The 17,885-nt window shown below is 40.2% G+C and overlaps 1 protein-coding gene across 3 annotated transcripts in view; it reads right to left on the bottom strand.

Annotated features, from left to right (window-relative positions):
• PSD3 (pleckstrin and Sec7 domain containing 3) overlaps window positions 1–17,885 on the bottom strand; it is a 366,738-nt gene that overhangs the window by 253,419 nt on the left and 95,434 nt on the right. For all 3 annotated transcript variants that reach the window (XM_081046336.1, XM_081046338.1, XM_081046337.1), the window contains 2 exons: window positions 9,713–10,811; window positions 6,599–6,994 (listed from right to left, as the gene is read on the bottom strand). In XM_081046336.1, coding sequence (XP_080902462.1) covers window positions 6,599–6,994; window positions 9,713–10,811 — 1,495 coding nt within the window. The remainder of the gene's footprint in view (window positions 1–6,598; window positions 6,995–9,712; window positions 10,812–17,885) is intronic.

Raw genomic sequence — 17,885 nt, 5'->3', positions numbered from 1 at the left:
CTGCCTGCGCATCCATCACTCCAGCCGGCCTTAGCCCACTCCTGGCCCTCCAAGAACTCGCTCACGCCCACAGCTGCAAGCCTGGCCTCTAAATAGTGACTCCCAAGTCTCTCCAGCTGACCTGCATCCCACAATCCCACCAGCATTTCCTCATGAAGGACCCTCACTCTCCTCACATTGAACTGTTTCAACTGCCCCCACTAGTGGGTGCTTTCCTACGGACCCTGCTGTACCCTCCACTGCTGCTCATCGCTGCTTGATTCCAAAGTCATCCATGTTTGAAATCTCACAATCATTTTGACTCAGTCCTCACGTCCTACCATGTTTTCCAGAAAATAAGACCGGGTCTTATATTCATTTTTGCTCCAAAAGACGCATTAGGCCTTCTGTTCGGGAGATGTCCTCCTGAAAAATCATGCTAGGGCTTATTTTCTGGTTAGGTCTTATTTTTGGGGAAACACGGTATATTCAAATATTCACCAAATCCAGACTTTTTTGTCTTACCAGCCTTTTTCTTATCTGTTTTCTTATATTCCTTAGACGGTTATTCAGACTATTACAAAACTCACGATAGGTTTAAAATGAACAGCCACAAACTACAACTTATTAAAATCTTAAAAAACAAAACAAAATAAAAACACCTACAATTGAGTGATAAGATTATTTCCATTTTACCAAAAAGGAATCGGAGGTTCCTTGCAGTGGAACAACCTACCCCAAATCAGGCAGCCAGCAAAGAGGATGACTCGGCCCCTGACTTCTGAGACCGAACCCCCATATTTATGCCACCCTACCAATGGTCACTGTACCATATGAAAAGAAAGTGGTATTTCAGGAGATCCAGTAATAGGTGTTTCAGACAGCTTGGAGCTGGGAGGACGGTGCCGGCAGCTCAGAGGCTGATCCAGGGCTTGCGCACATGGTGGTGTGACATGACGGTTCTTCAGGTGCTACTGTTGGAGGTATTGTTACTAATTTTCATTTATTTATTTATCTTCTATGTACCGGGTATTGTTAAACCACTTGATTTTCTTTCCTTGATTTTTTTTTTCCACTGAATTAATCTCATCTGCTTCTCCCTCCTACATCAGATAGGTATTGTTTGTTGCATTTTACACTGGGAACAGGTCCCAGATTGTAATTTACTCAAGATCACACACCTAGTAACCTAGTATCTGGGATCTGAACCCAGATATGAACTGAGTTTGAAACCTGGTAGAGCCCCCACCCCTCATCGTTGAGCAGGAACTCCTTTGTGGACAAAAAAATTGTTCTTACCATCTTACTTGCTTCAGGAAGCTAGAAGAGGAAAATGAGAATCTATTTTCTACAGAACAAGTTTTAAATGTAAAAGAACTAAAGTGATTACCAGAGCAAGAGCAACCCAGTAATGAGCCTATGAGGGAACAGCGCTTCCCTCTCGTGGTGACAGAAATGTTGGGGGCTCCATGGTCAGCCAGCTCTCTACAGCCAATTTCACATGATCACAGTCTTTTCCTCTGTCACCAGCTGAATTAATATCACATTGTTTTAATTTCTTATTTTAATATTTATACATTATATTAAAATGCTGCACATTTTTAATTGGATGTCAAATGTTTTTTTTTTTGAAATCAGACTCCAACCAGTTTCTGTACTGATCTTGTTTCATATGACTTTTTCCTAAACAGAAAGACACTAAAAAGAGAGAATAGCTGAAGAAGAAAAAGGATACTTGTAAATACCAGTATTCAATTTGAAAAGGGGTTAAAAAAAATATTAGGAAGTCAAAAACCCACAAAGATCAAATGCAGAGTGGACCCCAGTCTGACTGACGCACTCTCCTCAGGTATATCAGCCGCACACAGATGCAATTCACCTCTTTTGCTGGACTCCTCCTCCGTATCCATATCTGAAAGAAAACTAGGCAGCTGAGGCATAAACTGTATCTATTACACTACAAAGGTAACTTTAAAAAGCAATTTCATAGATGTCAGAGATCCAAAAGAGAAGCTCCTGCCATATTACTGTATTTGCTATTTCTCTTTTTCTATCTGTCCAAACCCAAGCTCACTAGAAATGGACAATATTCAGCTCTGTTAATGGTCACTGGGACAACATTTGTGCCTTACAGTCTCCAGGTCAGAACTTACTGATCGGAGTTGCAGTCATCAGCGAGGGAGAAGCACCCAGACACAAAGGAACCCATCGGAACGTGTGGAACTGTAAGTCTCTAATTATCCTTTCTAATTTTGGAGCCATGTGACTGGACTTCACACAGCACCACCGCTGACCCACCAGCCTGAGTGCTATGTAGCTGGACCACAAAGGGAGGGGATGCTACTCTTTGCTCCTTCATTAAAATGTTGTGTTCCATGCACGGGGCAAGCTATTTCCTGACCGACATGTGGCACCCTGGTCAGCAATCTGTTCACAGCCCTCACAGCACCTGAGAGTATTTAACTCTTCCCGTCGCGGTTTACTCTCTTAAAAGGCTTCTTCACCTTATAGAGTGAGCTATTTGGTATTACAAAGGCACACAATCCTTTAAAAGACAAACCGTGAGCACATATACTCTTTAAAATTGTCCTTTCTAACCTACTAGATTATTATACGAGATATTAGAAAAGATAGAAAAGATAAGAAAGAAAAAGGATAAGAAAAAGGCTCGTAAGAAAAAAAAGTCAGGAGTTGATGAATATTAGATACGAGATTATTATAGATTTGAAATATTTTCTTCTTTGACTTAAGTGGAGAAAAGAACAGGGAGGAACAGTGCCCCTCTGGCCACCAAAGCACGGCTACATCCAAGACTGGAAGATGTTTCTCAGGGGGAACTAGATTTGCTCAGGTGCTAGAACGTCTTTCTCACCTTTTGTAGTCACTTCCACCTTTCTTTAAAGAAAGCAGTGTCATCCTGAGTTCAAAAGAAATCACTGTCAAATCCTGCCATGGAAATAAACTTCAATGGCAAAGCAAAGGCACATGTTGAAACAAAAAAGGATTTTAAAATATACCCAGGCAATGCCAAACAAATATGTTTTTGTTCTGAAACCAAAAATAACTAGGCTCTGGAGCCTGACTGCCTGGCTTCAAATCCTGGGTATGTCACTTATCATCTATGTGACTTTGAGCAAGTTACTCAAGTGCTCCGTGCCTCCCTTTCTTTAACTGGAAAATAAGAACATTATTAGTTCCTTTCTCCCAGCTTCTTACGAGGATTAAGCACCATGTGTTTACTAAACATTTAAACCTATGGGATATATAAGATATAAAGCTATGTTTAGAGACAACCTAAAATAATCTTATAATATTTTCTATGAGCTGTCAACTAACATTAAAATCAATACCTCAACAGGGATGGAATTAATTTTCTTGGTTCATGTCTGGCTAGAATCACAGAAGCATTACCAGGGAGACAGATCTCACCCCCTTTCCTCTGAGCCTTCCTCAGAGTTCACTTTATCCAGTACAGTCAGACCTCCCAGTTCACTGCCAAGGAGACGGGAAAGGCCCGTGAGATGGACTGCTAGGCATGTACACTTGTTTTGTCATTAATACAGTTGAAAAATAATTGTTTTCCTTGAATCCTAATACTTCAGGCCTGACTGTTTGGCTGAGGGAAGTCAATTGTGTCGACTATTGTGTAGTCAGCAGTCTAGTCTGGATTTCCTCATAGACTCAATACCTCTGTGTCTACTTCCTCCCCTCTGCAGAGGGATGTTTTAATGCAGAAGAAATTTTTAAAAGCCCACTCATTGATTACTTTAAAATTTTATGGAAACATGTCTATTAATGATTTGGTAAATTTTTTCTCAAATTGAAAATGCACCAACAATAATAATCAGCTCTATTACCAACCCAGACTTCTGGCTCTGTAGACATAAGGCACTGTGAGAAATTAGATCAAAAGAAAGAATAAACATATGAGACCAGGAAACCTACAATAGTGAATGTATCTAGTCTAGGAGTCAGGCAAGTTGAATTCTGGTTCCGGATCTGTCACCAGGTAAACCCATCCCACCAAACTGGGACTCAGATTCTTTGCTGTAAAACAAGGTTTGTAAGGCCCCACTTCAAGCTGGAAACTGTCATCATTCTTTAACCTACAATTCCTCTGGTGCCACAACTTCTCCAAAGAACCAAAAGGCACAGGGGGGTAAAAAGAAAATGAAAGTCACACCAGTTTCTTTAAAATTTCTTAGGATCACTGAGGCTGCCCTGTATTTTTTTAACTCTGAGCAGAGACATGTGGAAAGTGCCAGAGCTGGGTGAGAAGTTCGGCTGGCTCATCTCTAAGATGCGTCTCATCCAGTACTAGAATTCGGCCTTATCACTGGGCAAGATCTCATGGTTCAACAATGCAAGTGACGGCAGCTGAAACCTTACCTCCAGACAGCCTGAAGTGTACCACTGTCTCAATCTGAGATGCTAAAATACTATAACCTACCATAATCCTGTCTCTAACTATCTAACACTGCCCTACTAATGACGAGCACTCAATGGCCCCATGATGACGACTTCCTATTCTAAGTAAGCAGACAATACATTTGATAAACCTTTCACAATTCCTTCCTCTTAGCTCATCTTTTATTTACTTACCCTCTGTGGGGACAAAGCCCCAAAAAGCAGTTTCCAGGCTCTCGGCCTCACATAGAAAGGTGCTGGCTCGGGTAGTAAATGGCCATCAACTGTAATCAGATGGCCATCAGCTGTGGCTAGTTGGCCCTCAGCTGTAACCCGTAAGCCATTGGCCACTAATATAACTGCTTTGGCTACGCTAGCAGAAAAAAAAGAATGGGGCTAGCAAGAGCGGATTGCAGAGAGGCGGATGCCGCCAGCGAGAATATATTGGTTTGACTCCCCTATCTATGACTCCGTGGGTGTTCCTTTTTGGCCTCTCCATGTCCTGTGTTCTTATGTGGGGAGCGGGAGCAGAGACCCCGCCTGACACCCTGCACAACACCCTCCCTGTGGCTTCTTCTGCAAAGTCTCTCAGCCCAAAATGTTCAGCTCTCCAACCTGTTTTGGGTCTGTAATATAAACTTCTACTTGCCCCAGAAAGTTGGATTGGAATTTCTATGAAAATTTCTGCATACCTGTGCTATAGCATTTTATCACAATTTACAGTTATTAGAGATGATGGTGGGAAAAATAGGACTAAAGTGGGACTCAGGGATGCACCCTCTCAAGAACACCCTCTTCTCAGGGACACCCTTCCCTCAGGGACACCCTCCCACCCCCTCAGAGATACAGGACTCGAAATGTGGGCTTACCAGCTAACCAATTCTGATTCAAGCCCCTACTTTGTACCTGGCACTCTGGGTATTTTAATCTAGTTTAACTCTTTAAGTGTCACAGCCACACAGCGTACCGAGTATCATTAACCCCAATTTTGCAAATTAATAATTCCAGTTTCATAGAGAATAAGTGGCTTGCCCAAGTAATTCAAACCAAGGTCTTTGCTTTGGAGACTTATGTTCATTATCTCCCCGTGACCCAAGAAGACAACCAATATCTATGGTCCATTTCACATGGAAATGCACAGTTACAATGTAATGAAGTGCCAGTCTCGAATGCGCTCATCCATCGAATTATAAACCTACAAACTGGTTATAGAAAATGCTTACTATAGGATAGACTGCTCAAAAACAGAGATTCATTGGAAACCGGTAATATGAACACTGACTTTTAAAGAAAAGCACTGACATTTTTTCATACAGCTTTAAAATAGTTTATCCCCATTTCACCTCCCCGCCAACACACACACAGACACACACACTTCAATTAAAGAAAACCGTATGAAAACTAAATTCATAAAATCTTTAAGAAGTTTAGCATTCTCTGCCCATGGACAGAGGTGCTAAAGGGCAGGTAAATGACCCAAGGGTAGTGAGCAGGAGGAAATGAAATGCTGGATAATCCATAAACAGACAGGGAATCACTGAATGACAGGTGTAGCACATATAACCTGTATGATTTGTCATTTTATCTCCCAGGTAGATTTAAATCCTAACGCAGAGAGAGATAATAAGTATTTACAGCCTTGACCAAGGTATTAGCTCTATAATCAAGCACCCATATAATGAGCTCCTTCCCCCACCATGTCAGGAACAGGAAGACTACCCCAGAACAGGACCTCACAGAGCAAAGGACTGGAAGAGACTCTGACGACCATCTAATCCAGCTCCCTCGATCTACAATTAAGAAATCTCTGACCTGATCAAACAACCTGCTCCAAGTCATCCACCCATGTCAGTGCCAGAACGAAAGCCCACATCTCTCCGTGTTCCTTTCATAGCACCAGCTTCTACCAAAGCTGCATCCTCAGAGCTCATGCCTCCTCATCACCTACAAATGTTAGTGCAGGACCCAACTTACACAGGGTTATCCAAGAAATACCACCAAATAGAGTGACCACAGCTTGCCGATTTGGCAAACCACTAAAGGGTGCTCTGCCTGCCCCTAAAACCCAAATTTCCTTTTACTCACTCACATCATTCACTTATATCCATAGAAACTAGCCAAATGCTTTTCAAATATATCCCACATTCAGATTTCCCAAAGAGAAAATGCTACAAAACCACCAGCACGAAATGAATGAGAAGAGGACTAGTACCTTCCCCAGAACGCAACTTCTCGGGTGCCTTTCTCGGAGATGGAATCTCCAGTGTCACTGAGCCCGTTGCTGATCCCGGTAGAATAGCCCATCACTATTCCGCCATCTGCTGAGACGCTCAGGACGTCTTGCTGTCCTCCCACTGATGTCCTCTCCAGGAACTGACTGCCTTCTTTAATGCGCTGCTGTATCATTGGCGTGAGGGGCATTTCAAAGCTAAAATAGCTATCAGGCTCTGAGTACAATGTCTCCAAGGACTCGGCACTGTAGTATAAGGAAGTGTTGTCCAAAATGGTTTCAAACTGGGAGCTGTACATATCAGTGGAGTCCTCCGTATACCCAGGCCCCAGGATTTCATCCTCTCCTCCCATAAAGTGCTCCTCTTGTTCAAGAATCCTAGAAAGGGAATAAGAATGAAGAGTTTCATTAGATTAATTTTTTTTTTCTCCTTCAGCCATATAAGAAAGATAGTATTCTGTAGAGCTAACACTTGCATTCACTGGGCTTATGTCTTAATATATTTGCGAAGGAAGATATCATAGAAATATATTCAGGTTGAAAAAATTCCTAGCATACACATGCTAAATTACCCTCTAAATTTATAGTTTCAAACTACTTTCCTAGTATGTGAATACATCTAGTCCAATGAATATTTGAATAAATATTTGAATAAACACATCTAGTCCAAGGAATATTTGAATAAATATTCCCACGTTAGCCAACTAAACTCCACAAATTCAAATTATTAACAGCTACTGTCATGCTTAATTTTAACAAAAGCAGATAAATATATTGTGTAAACTTAATGGAGTAAAAATATACTAAGCTTTCATCAGTCTATTAATACTTTCTGATTTAAGACCAAATGCCCTCAGGCTATGACTACATTAGAATCCAAGGGTCGCCCCCTGCTGACAATGAAGTAGCACTGCAGAGAGGTTTCAGGTCCAAAATTAGACAGTGAATGACCTTAAAAAAAAAAGCCAACAAACATGCTTATTACAAGGCTCACCAAAATAGTAAAAACCTAGAAACAACTTATAAGTTAATATAAAGGGGTAGTCCATTAATTGATTGATATGTAGCACATTCTTCAAATATTAAAAATGAACATTAGGATAACTAAGTAAAATTTCAAAAACTAAGCGCAGGAAGTCAAGTTAGAAAAACCTGGAGCTGAATTCTGGATGTGCCAATTACTCCTATATCACTTAAGCAACTTAACCTCTCTGAGCCTCAGATTCCTATAAATAGAAATAAAGTAGAACCAGGAATACAAAGGCCTCAGAAGTAATCTGCATCCCTCCTAGGGACTGGCAAGATCTACATTCAACAATCCAGTTGCCTTTGTTGTTTTCAAATAACTGAAGGCCTAACATGTACCAAATCTGATCCTGAGCTTACACCGCTTAATGGCTCTCACTGCACTTGGAATGAAACGGGAAGTTGTAATGAAGCTCCTTCCTACCACTCATCTCCCACCACTCCCCCCCAAACTCCTCACGCTCCAGCCACAATGGTGGAGTTTCAAATCTTCAAACTTGTCCTAAGGCCTAGGCTTCACACAATCCCAGGAAGCACAGGCAGCAGGCAACCTAGCTGCCCTCCTTCGCACATGCTGTTCCCTCTACCTGGAATGTTCTTCCTCCCCATTCTCGTTCTGTGCCTGGCTAACTCATAGTCACTCAAGTCTCATCTCAATTACCGTTTCCACAGAAAGGCTTTGCCCAAGCCACCAAATGAATTCGCCTCTCTCCTGCACGCAAATGATTCTTTCTAGTATGTCTCTTGTCTTTTCCTCGTACAACTTGTGATCCTGTAACTATTAGTGTGTTGATGTGGTCAGTGTGTATCTTCGGCAGTACACTACGTGGGGGCAGTGACCAGGTGCCATATCTATTTTGAGCGTTTCTTTGTGCCCAGCATCTAGCAATGTCAAGGACATAGTGGACAATCAAGAGATATTTATGGAAGAAAAGGAAGGGAAGGAGGGAGAAAGAGAGGAAAGGAAGGATGAATGAATACACAACAGCAAAAGGGCATATTCCAGTGGGAGTATAATTAGTGAGCCATGTGCCATGCATCAAGGCTGCTTTTGAGGGAAGTCTGGAGACTCTGTGTGTTGGTGGGCAGGAAGGAGGAAATGGAGAGCAGTCCTAATAGCCCTCCCAACGGAGCATCACTCTCACTGGATTTGTTAATTAACTGTAGAGGAAAAGGCATTCCCTTATACCAGCCAAACGAACAAAATAAGTGCTTCAGCCTCCCGTATAAAGGATGTTCTCCCATATAAATGATGAAATGTAGTGTCATGAGGACTGAAGGAAGAAAAGATGGTACAAATGTGAAATGACAGTGCACTGCAAATGAGTTTGCCAAAAGGAGCATTGTAAGTCAGTCTACGAGCAAAGGAAGTGAAGAAAGATGGGTCATGTCTTCCATTTATCCAGGCTCTAAGCTGGCATGGGTGTCAGAAATGAAATGAAAGACAAGGAAATACCACAATACCGAGTTTACTTATCAGGGCCATGTTACTTGTGAGAAGGGATTCTCATGTTACTTGTGAGAAGGGATTCTCATGGGAATGTTATGGAACAACCGAAACACAGTCTACTTCTAACCTCCTCATCTCCTTTCTAAACCTAAAAAATCGAGTCAGCCCAAACCCAGAACTTGTGTGTTCATATGTGTATGTAGGCACTGGTGTTGCACCCAGAAAAAAATGTCTACGTTAGTATGTAATGACTATAAGATGTGTGAAACGAGTCCAAATCTTTCATATTATTAAAGATAATTGTGGGGTGTTTCAGTTACCTCGATGTTAGAAAACTTAAAACCTGTCAAATATAACAAAATGTCAGAAATGGATTCATATAGTTTAGTGCTGACAGTCTCTCCATCACTCTGCTACCTGGTCTATGCCTAATGGACAACCTTATAACAAGATCACTTTAATATCTTGGAAATTTAGAAAGAATCTAGCTTCCTTTCCATTCCATGGTAACAAGGACTCTGGATATTGTGAGTTGAGTTCTCTCAGCCAAACACAAAAAAAATGGTTTCCCATAATACGGACCAGGCGTCACAGAGAGCAGCACTACAGGGGTTACTCACCTCTCCTTGTCTCTCTCCAGTTCAGGTTTCTTCTCAAGATGGTCTTTGCTTTCCTTTAGGAAGACTTCATCCTCTCCACTCTCCACAAGAGGCACAGGCGAAAATGTCCCCGAGCTGGTGGCAGGCGCCTCTGAAGGAGCTCTCCAGCCTTCACCCCCAACACGCTCAGTGACACCAACTGAATTATACAAACCCGCAGATGAGATGAGATGGCTTGGCACTTTGGAAAACGCTTTGATTTCAGGAGAGGCAGTCCTTTCCAATGATGTCTGAAAATCCCCAGGATGCCGTCTCTCTCGTTTCTCCCCTCCTGTCCACAATATTTCCACCCCTTGAAATTCCACATGTTTGACACGGCCTGGGCGTCCTGTGGAGCTGCCTCTGTCACATCCTGCTGGGTACTCTCGCCCCACATCAGCCCTCCACTCTCTCACAAAACCAACACTGTCCGCAGAGTTGTGGGGTGCTGCTAGGCCCCCCATGGAGGATACTGGACCAGCTGGCTCCTGCACACGGAGAGCCCCTTTTCTCCCATTATTAGTTATTTGGGAAAACTCTGCCTGAGTTTCTCCAGTTAACAGTACAGAAAGATCCTTCTGGATGCTCAAATAAAATTTGTCCTCGGTCGTAACTTCAGCTGAAAGAGGTATATTGTCTTGGCCAGCAGGGAGCAGTTTGTTGGCTCTCTGCGTTTTCTGATTGGCACTGTCCAGCTCTTTTTCCACTTGCTGAACTGAAAAACTAGAAACAGCATCTTTGTGTAGTACCTTTGTAGCCTGTAACGTTCCTGAAGCTATTCTGGCTTCTGTAGCTTTCAGAGCTGAAATCAGAGAGTCAATGGGCTGTAAACTTTGTTCCTTGAGGTGACTTTGAAAAGGGGCCTCTCCAACATCTTTTGGTCCATCTGTAATATTGTCATGCCCAGAGTGGTGGCCAGCAAGAAGCTGGACGCCCTGCTGCCCTTGTGGGCAGCATGGCAGAGATTCTGCATCAAACTCGAGAGAAGTTCTTAGGCCTTCTCCACTCTCCTCCATGGTCCCATATTCTGGAAATTCATTTGTGACATTCGGGGGGAGTAAGGTGCTTCCTCCATGATCACCTGTGAATACAACAGAGTGGACACATGACTTGTTTGGAACAACAGATTCCACTGTGGATTAATAACTATCCACAATATTAAGCACTCAATAATCCTTATTTGATTCTTTCACTGTCTTGTTCCTCCCACCACTTCTCATAATCTTGCCAGTGGTCCCTTCCATGTAGCTTACATGAATGGAACCACAGGGGTTTTGGCAGAGAAGGAGGCAATCTAACGATACATGACATAATTAACCCTGCTTCTGAAAAAGTCCCACACATGCAACTCAGTTGCTGCATATGCAAAAAGAGATTAAAATAAGGACACATATCACTTTCCAAATACCACTCATCCAATAGCAACTAAAATATTTATACGTGTTTTGGGTAAAACAACAATAGCCTTATGATCCAGCCGACGGTGTCTGTGCAGCAAAATCTCTGAGATGGAGCCTCAGGAAAAAAGACACGACCTATTTAAAGTCAGTAAATATTTTTTCAGTTAGAAGGCTCCCCTTCACTGTTTGATTTCAGGGGGGTAGAGAGGAATACTTTTAGAACATCCCTGGAGAGTAAGAGTGAAGTCAAAATGGAACAGGAAACTTAATGTGTTCAGAAAATTTTCCAGGATCCCAGTTGCATAAAATTTACAGGGAACCTTATGCAGAACACCAAAATATGAAGAAATGAAAAAAAAATTAGTGTATATTTACTATTTTGGATCAAATTTACATTTTCTTATTAAAATGGCAGTCCGAATAGGAAAAAATGTTCTGAATAACAAAAATTTAAATTGGGGGTTTATGGATAACAGTTACCGTCCTATTTGTCCCAGTATTTAATTTTTTTTGGAACTTGGTTTTGGTTACTTTGTATCAAGAAAATCCTCATGTACACTAGAAATATACTGTACTCACTTTGACAAGTGTATGAAAGAGGACATTTGTCGTTCGTTTTTAAAGCACTGTGAGCTACACCCTTCCTGTTGAGTGAAATATCTGACAAATGTCTGGATGCGTACATACACTGGAACGACACGGAAGACGATTCCAACACGCATAAAATGCGGTAACTTGGAAACACGAAGAAACATATGGTATCCCGGAGCATGCAAAATTTGATAGATAGTAATACATTTGAGAGCAGACACTATTTCATATTCCATTTTTTAAATAATTTGAAATATATTTTTAAAAATTAAATTTGAATCAAACATTGATGGAATCCAAGAAACACTTCTCTGCGATGGCAGTATTTAAAATACCTTCACAAGACAGAACCAAGGATGTGGCTTGCTGAAATCTGAAGAGGAAGTAACTTTTCAAACCCTGATTTTGAAAAGGACGGCAGTTAAAAACAATATAGATTCCTCTGTCTAGGATGACATACTGACATTTTTAAAGCCACAGGACTTTGAAGTTTTCCCCTATTAAGATTCAATGGTTTTTAATATGTTCACAAAATGATGCAGCCAACATCACTATCTAATTCCAGAACATTTTCATGACTCCCCCCCAAAACCCCCGTATCCATGAGCTGTCACTCCCCACTGTCCTGTCCCCTCAGGCCCTGGTTAACTACCAATCTACTTTCTGTCCCTACAGATTTGCATATTCGGAACATTTCATAGAAATGGAATCACACAATGGGGCATTTTGTGTCTTTCTTTTTTCACTTAGCAAAATGTTTTCAAGGTTTACCCACGTTGTAGGATGTATGAGAACTTCATTACTTTTTATTGCCAAATAATATTCCATTGTATGAATATACCAGTTTCTTTAGCAGTTCATCGACTGATGAATATTTGTGTTGTTGCCACTTTTTGGCTATTGTGGATGATGAACATTTGTAGACAGTTTTTATGTCGACATTTATCTTGGGTATACACCTATGAGCAGAATTTCTGGGTCATATGGTAACTCTATGTCTAATGTTTTGAGAAACTGCCAGTTTCCCAAAGCAACTGCGCCATTTTACATTCCTACCGGCAATATTGTCCTTTTTTTAAAATTATAGCCATCCTAGTGGGTGTGGAATGGTATCTCACTATGCTTTTGATGTGCATTTCCCTAGTGCCTGAATTTATTCTCCGAAGTATTTTATTCTTTTTAATACTATTACAAGTTGAATTGTTTTCTTAATTTCATTTTCAGATTATTCACTGCTAGCATTTAGAAATACAATTGAGTATTGCATATTGAACTTATATCCTGCAAACTTGCCGGCCTTATTAGTTCTAATAGCTGTTTTGTAGATGCCTTAGGATTTCCTCCTATATACAAGATCATGTCATCTGTGAATAGAGGTAGTTTTATTTTTTTCTTTCCTATCTGGATGCCTTTTATTTCGTTTTCTTGCCTAACTGCCCTGGTTAGAACCTCCAGTACAATGCTGAACAGAAGTGGTAAGAGCAGACCTCCTTGTCTTGTTCCTGATCTCACGGGAAAGCTTTCAGTTTCAGTCTTTCACCACTAAGTATGATGTTAGCCGTAGATTTTTCATAAATGTCTTGTATCACGATGAAGGAGATCCCTTCTAATCCCAGTTTGTCAAGTGTTTTTTATCACGAGAGGGTGTCAAATTTTATCAAACGCCTTCTCTCTGTCAGTTGAGATGCTCAGGTGGGTTTTGTCTCTTATTCTAGTAATGCAGTGTATTACATTAATTGATTTGTTATATACTGAACCAATCTAGCATTCTGGAATAAATCCCACTTGGTCTTGGTGCATTATCCTTTTTTTAGACTTAAAGTTGTTAGATTCAGCTTTCCAGTGTTTTTGCATCTATATTCATAAGCAATATTGGTCTGTACTTGTATCATCTTTGTCTGGTTTTGGTATTAGGGTAATGCTGACTTCACAAAATGAATTGGGAAGTAGTCTATATGGCATTTGTTTGTACCTTCTTCCATCTTTTCAGGCTGTTAACAGTTTTCTCTTCCTTAATCCCTCAGGGGACTTTAGTTTGTTTAGCACTGAAGCTATACATTTATTGTTAATATGCAATAAAAGGAAGAAAAAGTGAACAATTCAAAATCACGTTTTTCTTTCTTTAACACAGTAAAGTATCACATGGCGATTAGAGAAGGACTTAGTGCACACTGGGAAATATTTCCTTTAGAGTTTATAATGCTTTCCATATTTCTCTACGCTAGCGTATACTTTTTCAAAAATATGAGGATCACAGAATATAAAATTTCAAAGGTCAAAGGAATTTTGGGATTACTTCAGCGACCTAACATAATTAGGTGAGAAAACAGGCTCAAAGGAATGCTGTACTTAGCAACATGACACAACAAATAAAACTCAGAGCTTGTCTGCTCTGCCTCTGCTATGCTTTACATCTGTCCCCTCCCTTCCACCTTTATCGGCAGTGAGGTACCCTACCTACCATGTGTCTTCAATCTTTTCCCTGAAATTTAATAAATTTTCTGAAATGGTTCTCCAATGTCCAGCCTCATTTCCCCACCTCATCTTATATACAGTAATCTTCCTAAAACAAAAGTTTAGGTTGCTTTCAATAGTTCCCCACTGCCTACAGAATCAGGCCTCAAGTCCCAACTCCTTGCTCTAGAAGTTAGGATCCATAATCCAGTCCCAATCTCTTTCCCAATCTACTCTCTCTGTTTCTCTTGCTTAACTCCCTTTTCAAATGTTATACCACTGCTTCTCTAACTGAAGGAGGGGGAAGCATATAAATAGTTTGAAAAGGTTCTCTCCAATATACACTGGAAATAAAGTTAACTACAGGTACACTCTGAACGTTGTATACTACCTTGCCTTTGCTCAATCTCTTTTCTCATATGACATTCTTTTTCTTGTCATCTCTACATGATCAGATTATTTTCATCTTTCAAGACGTAACTCAAATCTCCTCTCATTAATTAAGCCTTCCTTTAATCACAAACCTTGCAAGAGGTCACTTCTCCTCCTTACAAATGTCAAGAGACTTTTCGATGTACTTTACATATAGCACATATACATGAAATAAATAAACATGATGTTAGCTTGTATTTTAAAGCTTCCATAGGCTACAATTTTTAACCTGTCATGCAGTGTTTTAACAAAACTGTCCATAGTGACCACTGAAGCCATGTGTAAATTCAATACCAAAACATACTATAGTGAAATCCATTCAACAAAAGGAAGAAAAGTTCAAATTTATCATTTAGGAACCAGTGCACTTTGTTCTAACAGTTTAAATTGCCATCTATAAAACCCCCAGTAAAATAAACACTGGCACACTGGCTCAAAGAAAAGTGACCACGAAGAAATCAAGGAAAGGGGCCTCCAAGAAATTAAACGATTTCTCCACCTCATTTTTACTACTCTTCATTAAAATGTATCTCATGAGAGACAGCAACTGCATCAGTTGTGGGCAAATGAGTGTGATGTCTTCATGTAACAACTTGGCAACTGGTCAAAGAAAGGAGATAGAAGAGAGAAGAGGAACAGCAAAGCCCCGTGTGACAAATAGCCTGCTTTACTATTCTAATCCGTTCTTCTGCTCTAAGTTTACTGTTCTAACAAGTCCTATTCCGATAAGTTGTATTCACTTTTTAACTAAACGAGGACTGGCATAGACCAGGGGAAATAAATGTTCTGAGAGGCGAAATGACTTGATCTAGGTAAGTGAAATGTCCAATAAAATATTATATGAGAATTAAAAGTCAAGACTAGATTTTCTGGGCTTTTGTTTCTCAGGAGTAAATTCCCCGAGAAAACTAAGAGGCCTCTGAGGTGTCAGACCTTCATTTCTAAGAGCGGTCATCTTGTCAAGCAAAATAAAGAATGAGAAGATCTTCTAGGGGTAGCTTCTGGGTACAGACAGCCTATAAGGTCACATGGCATTTCGTCAGAGCACTCCTCACAGGCTTCAGCATAACATCAAATCCTTCCTTTCAAAGAAGGCATCCCTTTGTTAGAACGCAACAGCAGTTTATTTTTGCTATTTGAATTTCTCGTCACCACTGGAACTGTCTTTAACAACAAACAAAACTTTACAAAAGTTTTAATCTTAAGATTTTTATTTAGAATTTCTGATTTGTCCCTTATATTTAAAAATTGGGACTACTTATGTTGGGGGGGTTAAAAAAAAAAAGACCTAGTGCTTCTTTTATAAGATTCCTTTCTGCTCCCTTTCAAAACAGGGCCATACTTTCCGTTAAATGCCCATCATTTCCAAAATTCCCTGACTCCGTTGAGCAAACATTCATTAGTTACCTGCTATGTACTGAATATAGGGGATCCAAAACTGAATACTGCCAAAGCACGAGAAGGCTGTTTAGCATGTTAGAAAGCTCTCCCTGGCAGCAGGTGAAGGATATACAGGGGAGAAAGTACAAGCATAAGTAGACTTAGGAGTCCCAACACAGGCTGCTGGCAATAGCGCAGGTAAGGTGGTGAGTGCCAAGCCAGGACAAAGGCGGGGTGGACAGAACGAGGGTGCAAGGGTTGCCCCTCTCCCACTCCAGCCAGTATCCACACCCACTGTCACTCATGCCCTCTGTCCCAGCCCTCTCTAATCTCAACATGCTTCCAAGCCACTGTGCCACCTATGCCAACGGCTGTGGGCTCTGATACCTAACTTGTAAAGCTTTTCCTTTGCCTTTTGTCAGTCTACATCTATTACTAATAGAATTCAACTGAAAACTGAAATAGCTATTACTCCTCCAGAAAGTCTTACTGAATTAGTCCTGCCCAAATCTGGTCTCATATCTGTGACAAAAAGATTTTCTAAGTATAGAAAAAGAACTTTAGCACTTACTTAAATACAACTACACACTAGTAGAATCTGAATTAATAAAAGCTCATAGTTTTACTGCATTTTTTTCCCCTTTAAGGCATGAAAATGTAAAGAGTACAGGAGGAAATGGGGGTAGAGAGAAGATCTTTTCACACTCATGTGAAATATATATACTTTTGAGGGTATCTATTTATATTCCCTCTGGAGTTGTTTTTTTCTAACAGGAACCTTACCCACTGCTTTGTGTATTTGGGCAGATTCCTAACAAATTGTTTCCTGTTGTTCAGAAAAAATGCTTCTCCTATGATAAACTATATCCACTGACTAAAAATGTTTTTTCTTTTGATTTAATATACTGAGAAAGAAATGGGATACTTCTGAATGTTGAGAAGATCAATTTCAGGAGCGCTTTGGGCAGTATATTAAATAGCCATCCATTTCTAGAACACAGGGACAGGATTATAATAAAATAAAACAGAATAGAAAAAACATTTCTTTAAAATCAAACTTAAAATCAAACTTCTGCACAGCAAAGGAAATTATCAACAAAATAAAAAGGCAACTTACTGAATGGGAGAAAATATTTGTAAATCATATATCTGATAATGGGTTAATATCCAACATATATAAAGAACTCATAAAATTCAATAGCAAAAAACCCAAACAATCCTATTAAAACTGGGCAGAGGATCTGAATAGACAATTTTCCAAAGAAGACATACAGACGGCCAACAGGTATAACTGACTCTTGAACAACACGGGTTTGAACTGTGCAATCCACTTGCTCGTATATGTGAATTTTTGTAAATAAATACTGTAAATGTATTTTTATTTCTTATGATTTTCTTAATAACATTTCTTTTTCTCTAGCTTACTTTAGTGTAATGGTATATACTACATGTAACCTACAATATATGTTAAGCAACTGTTTATATTATTGGTATGGCTTCAGATCAACAGTAGGACGTTAGTAATTAAGTTTGGGGGGGAGTCAAAAGTTAAACACAGATTTTCAACTGCACAGAGGGTTGGTGCCCCTAATCCCCATGCTGTTCAAGGGTCACCTGTACATGAAAAAATGCTCAATCACTAATCATCTGGGAGATACAAATCAAAATCACAATGAGACAATCACTTCACACCTGGCAGAATGGCTAGTACCAAAAACACAGAAACAAAAAGTTCTAGTGAGGATGTGGAGAAAAAGGAACCCTTGTGCACTGTTGGTGGGAATGTAAATTGGTGCAGCCACTATGGAGAGTGTGGAGATTCACCATTATATCCCCCAGAGCTTAGAACAACAGTACCTAGCAAAATGGATATATTTGTTGAATCAGTGGATAAATGA

The sequence above is a fragment of the Rhinolophus hipposideros genome, assembly GCF_964194185.1.
Source record: "Rhinolophus hipposideros genome assembly, chromosome: 4".
Taxonomy (NCBI): domain Eukaryota; kingdom Metazoa; phylum Chordata; class Mammalia; order Chiroptera; family Rhinolophidae; genus Rhinolophus; species Rhinolophus hipposideros.
Note: the sequence above shows the minus strand (reverse complement) of the source record. Positions and strands in the feature narration are given on the sequence as shown.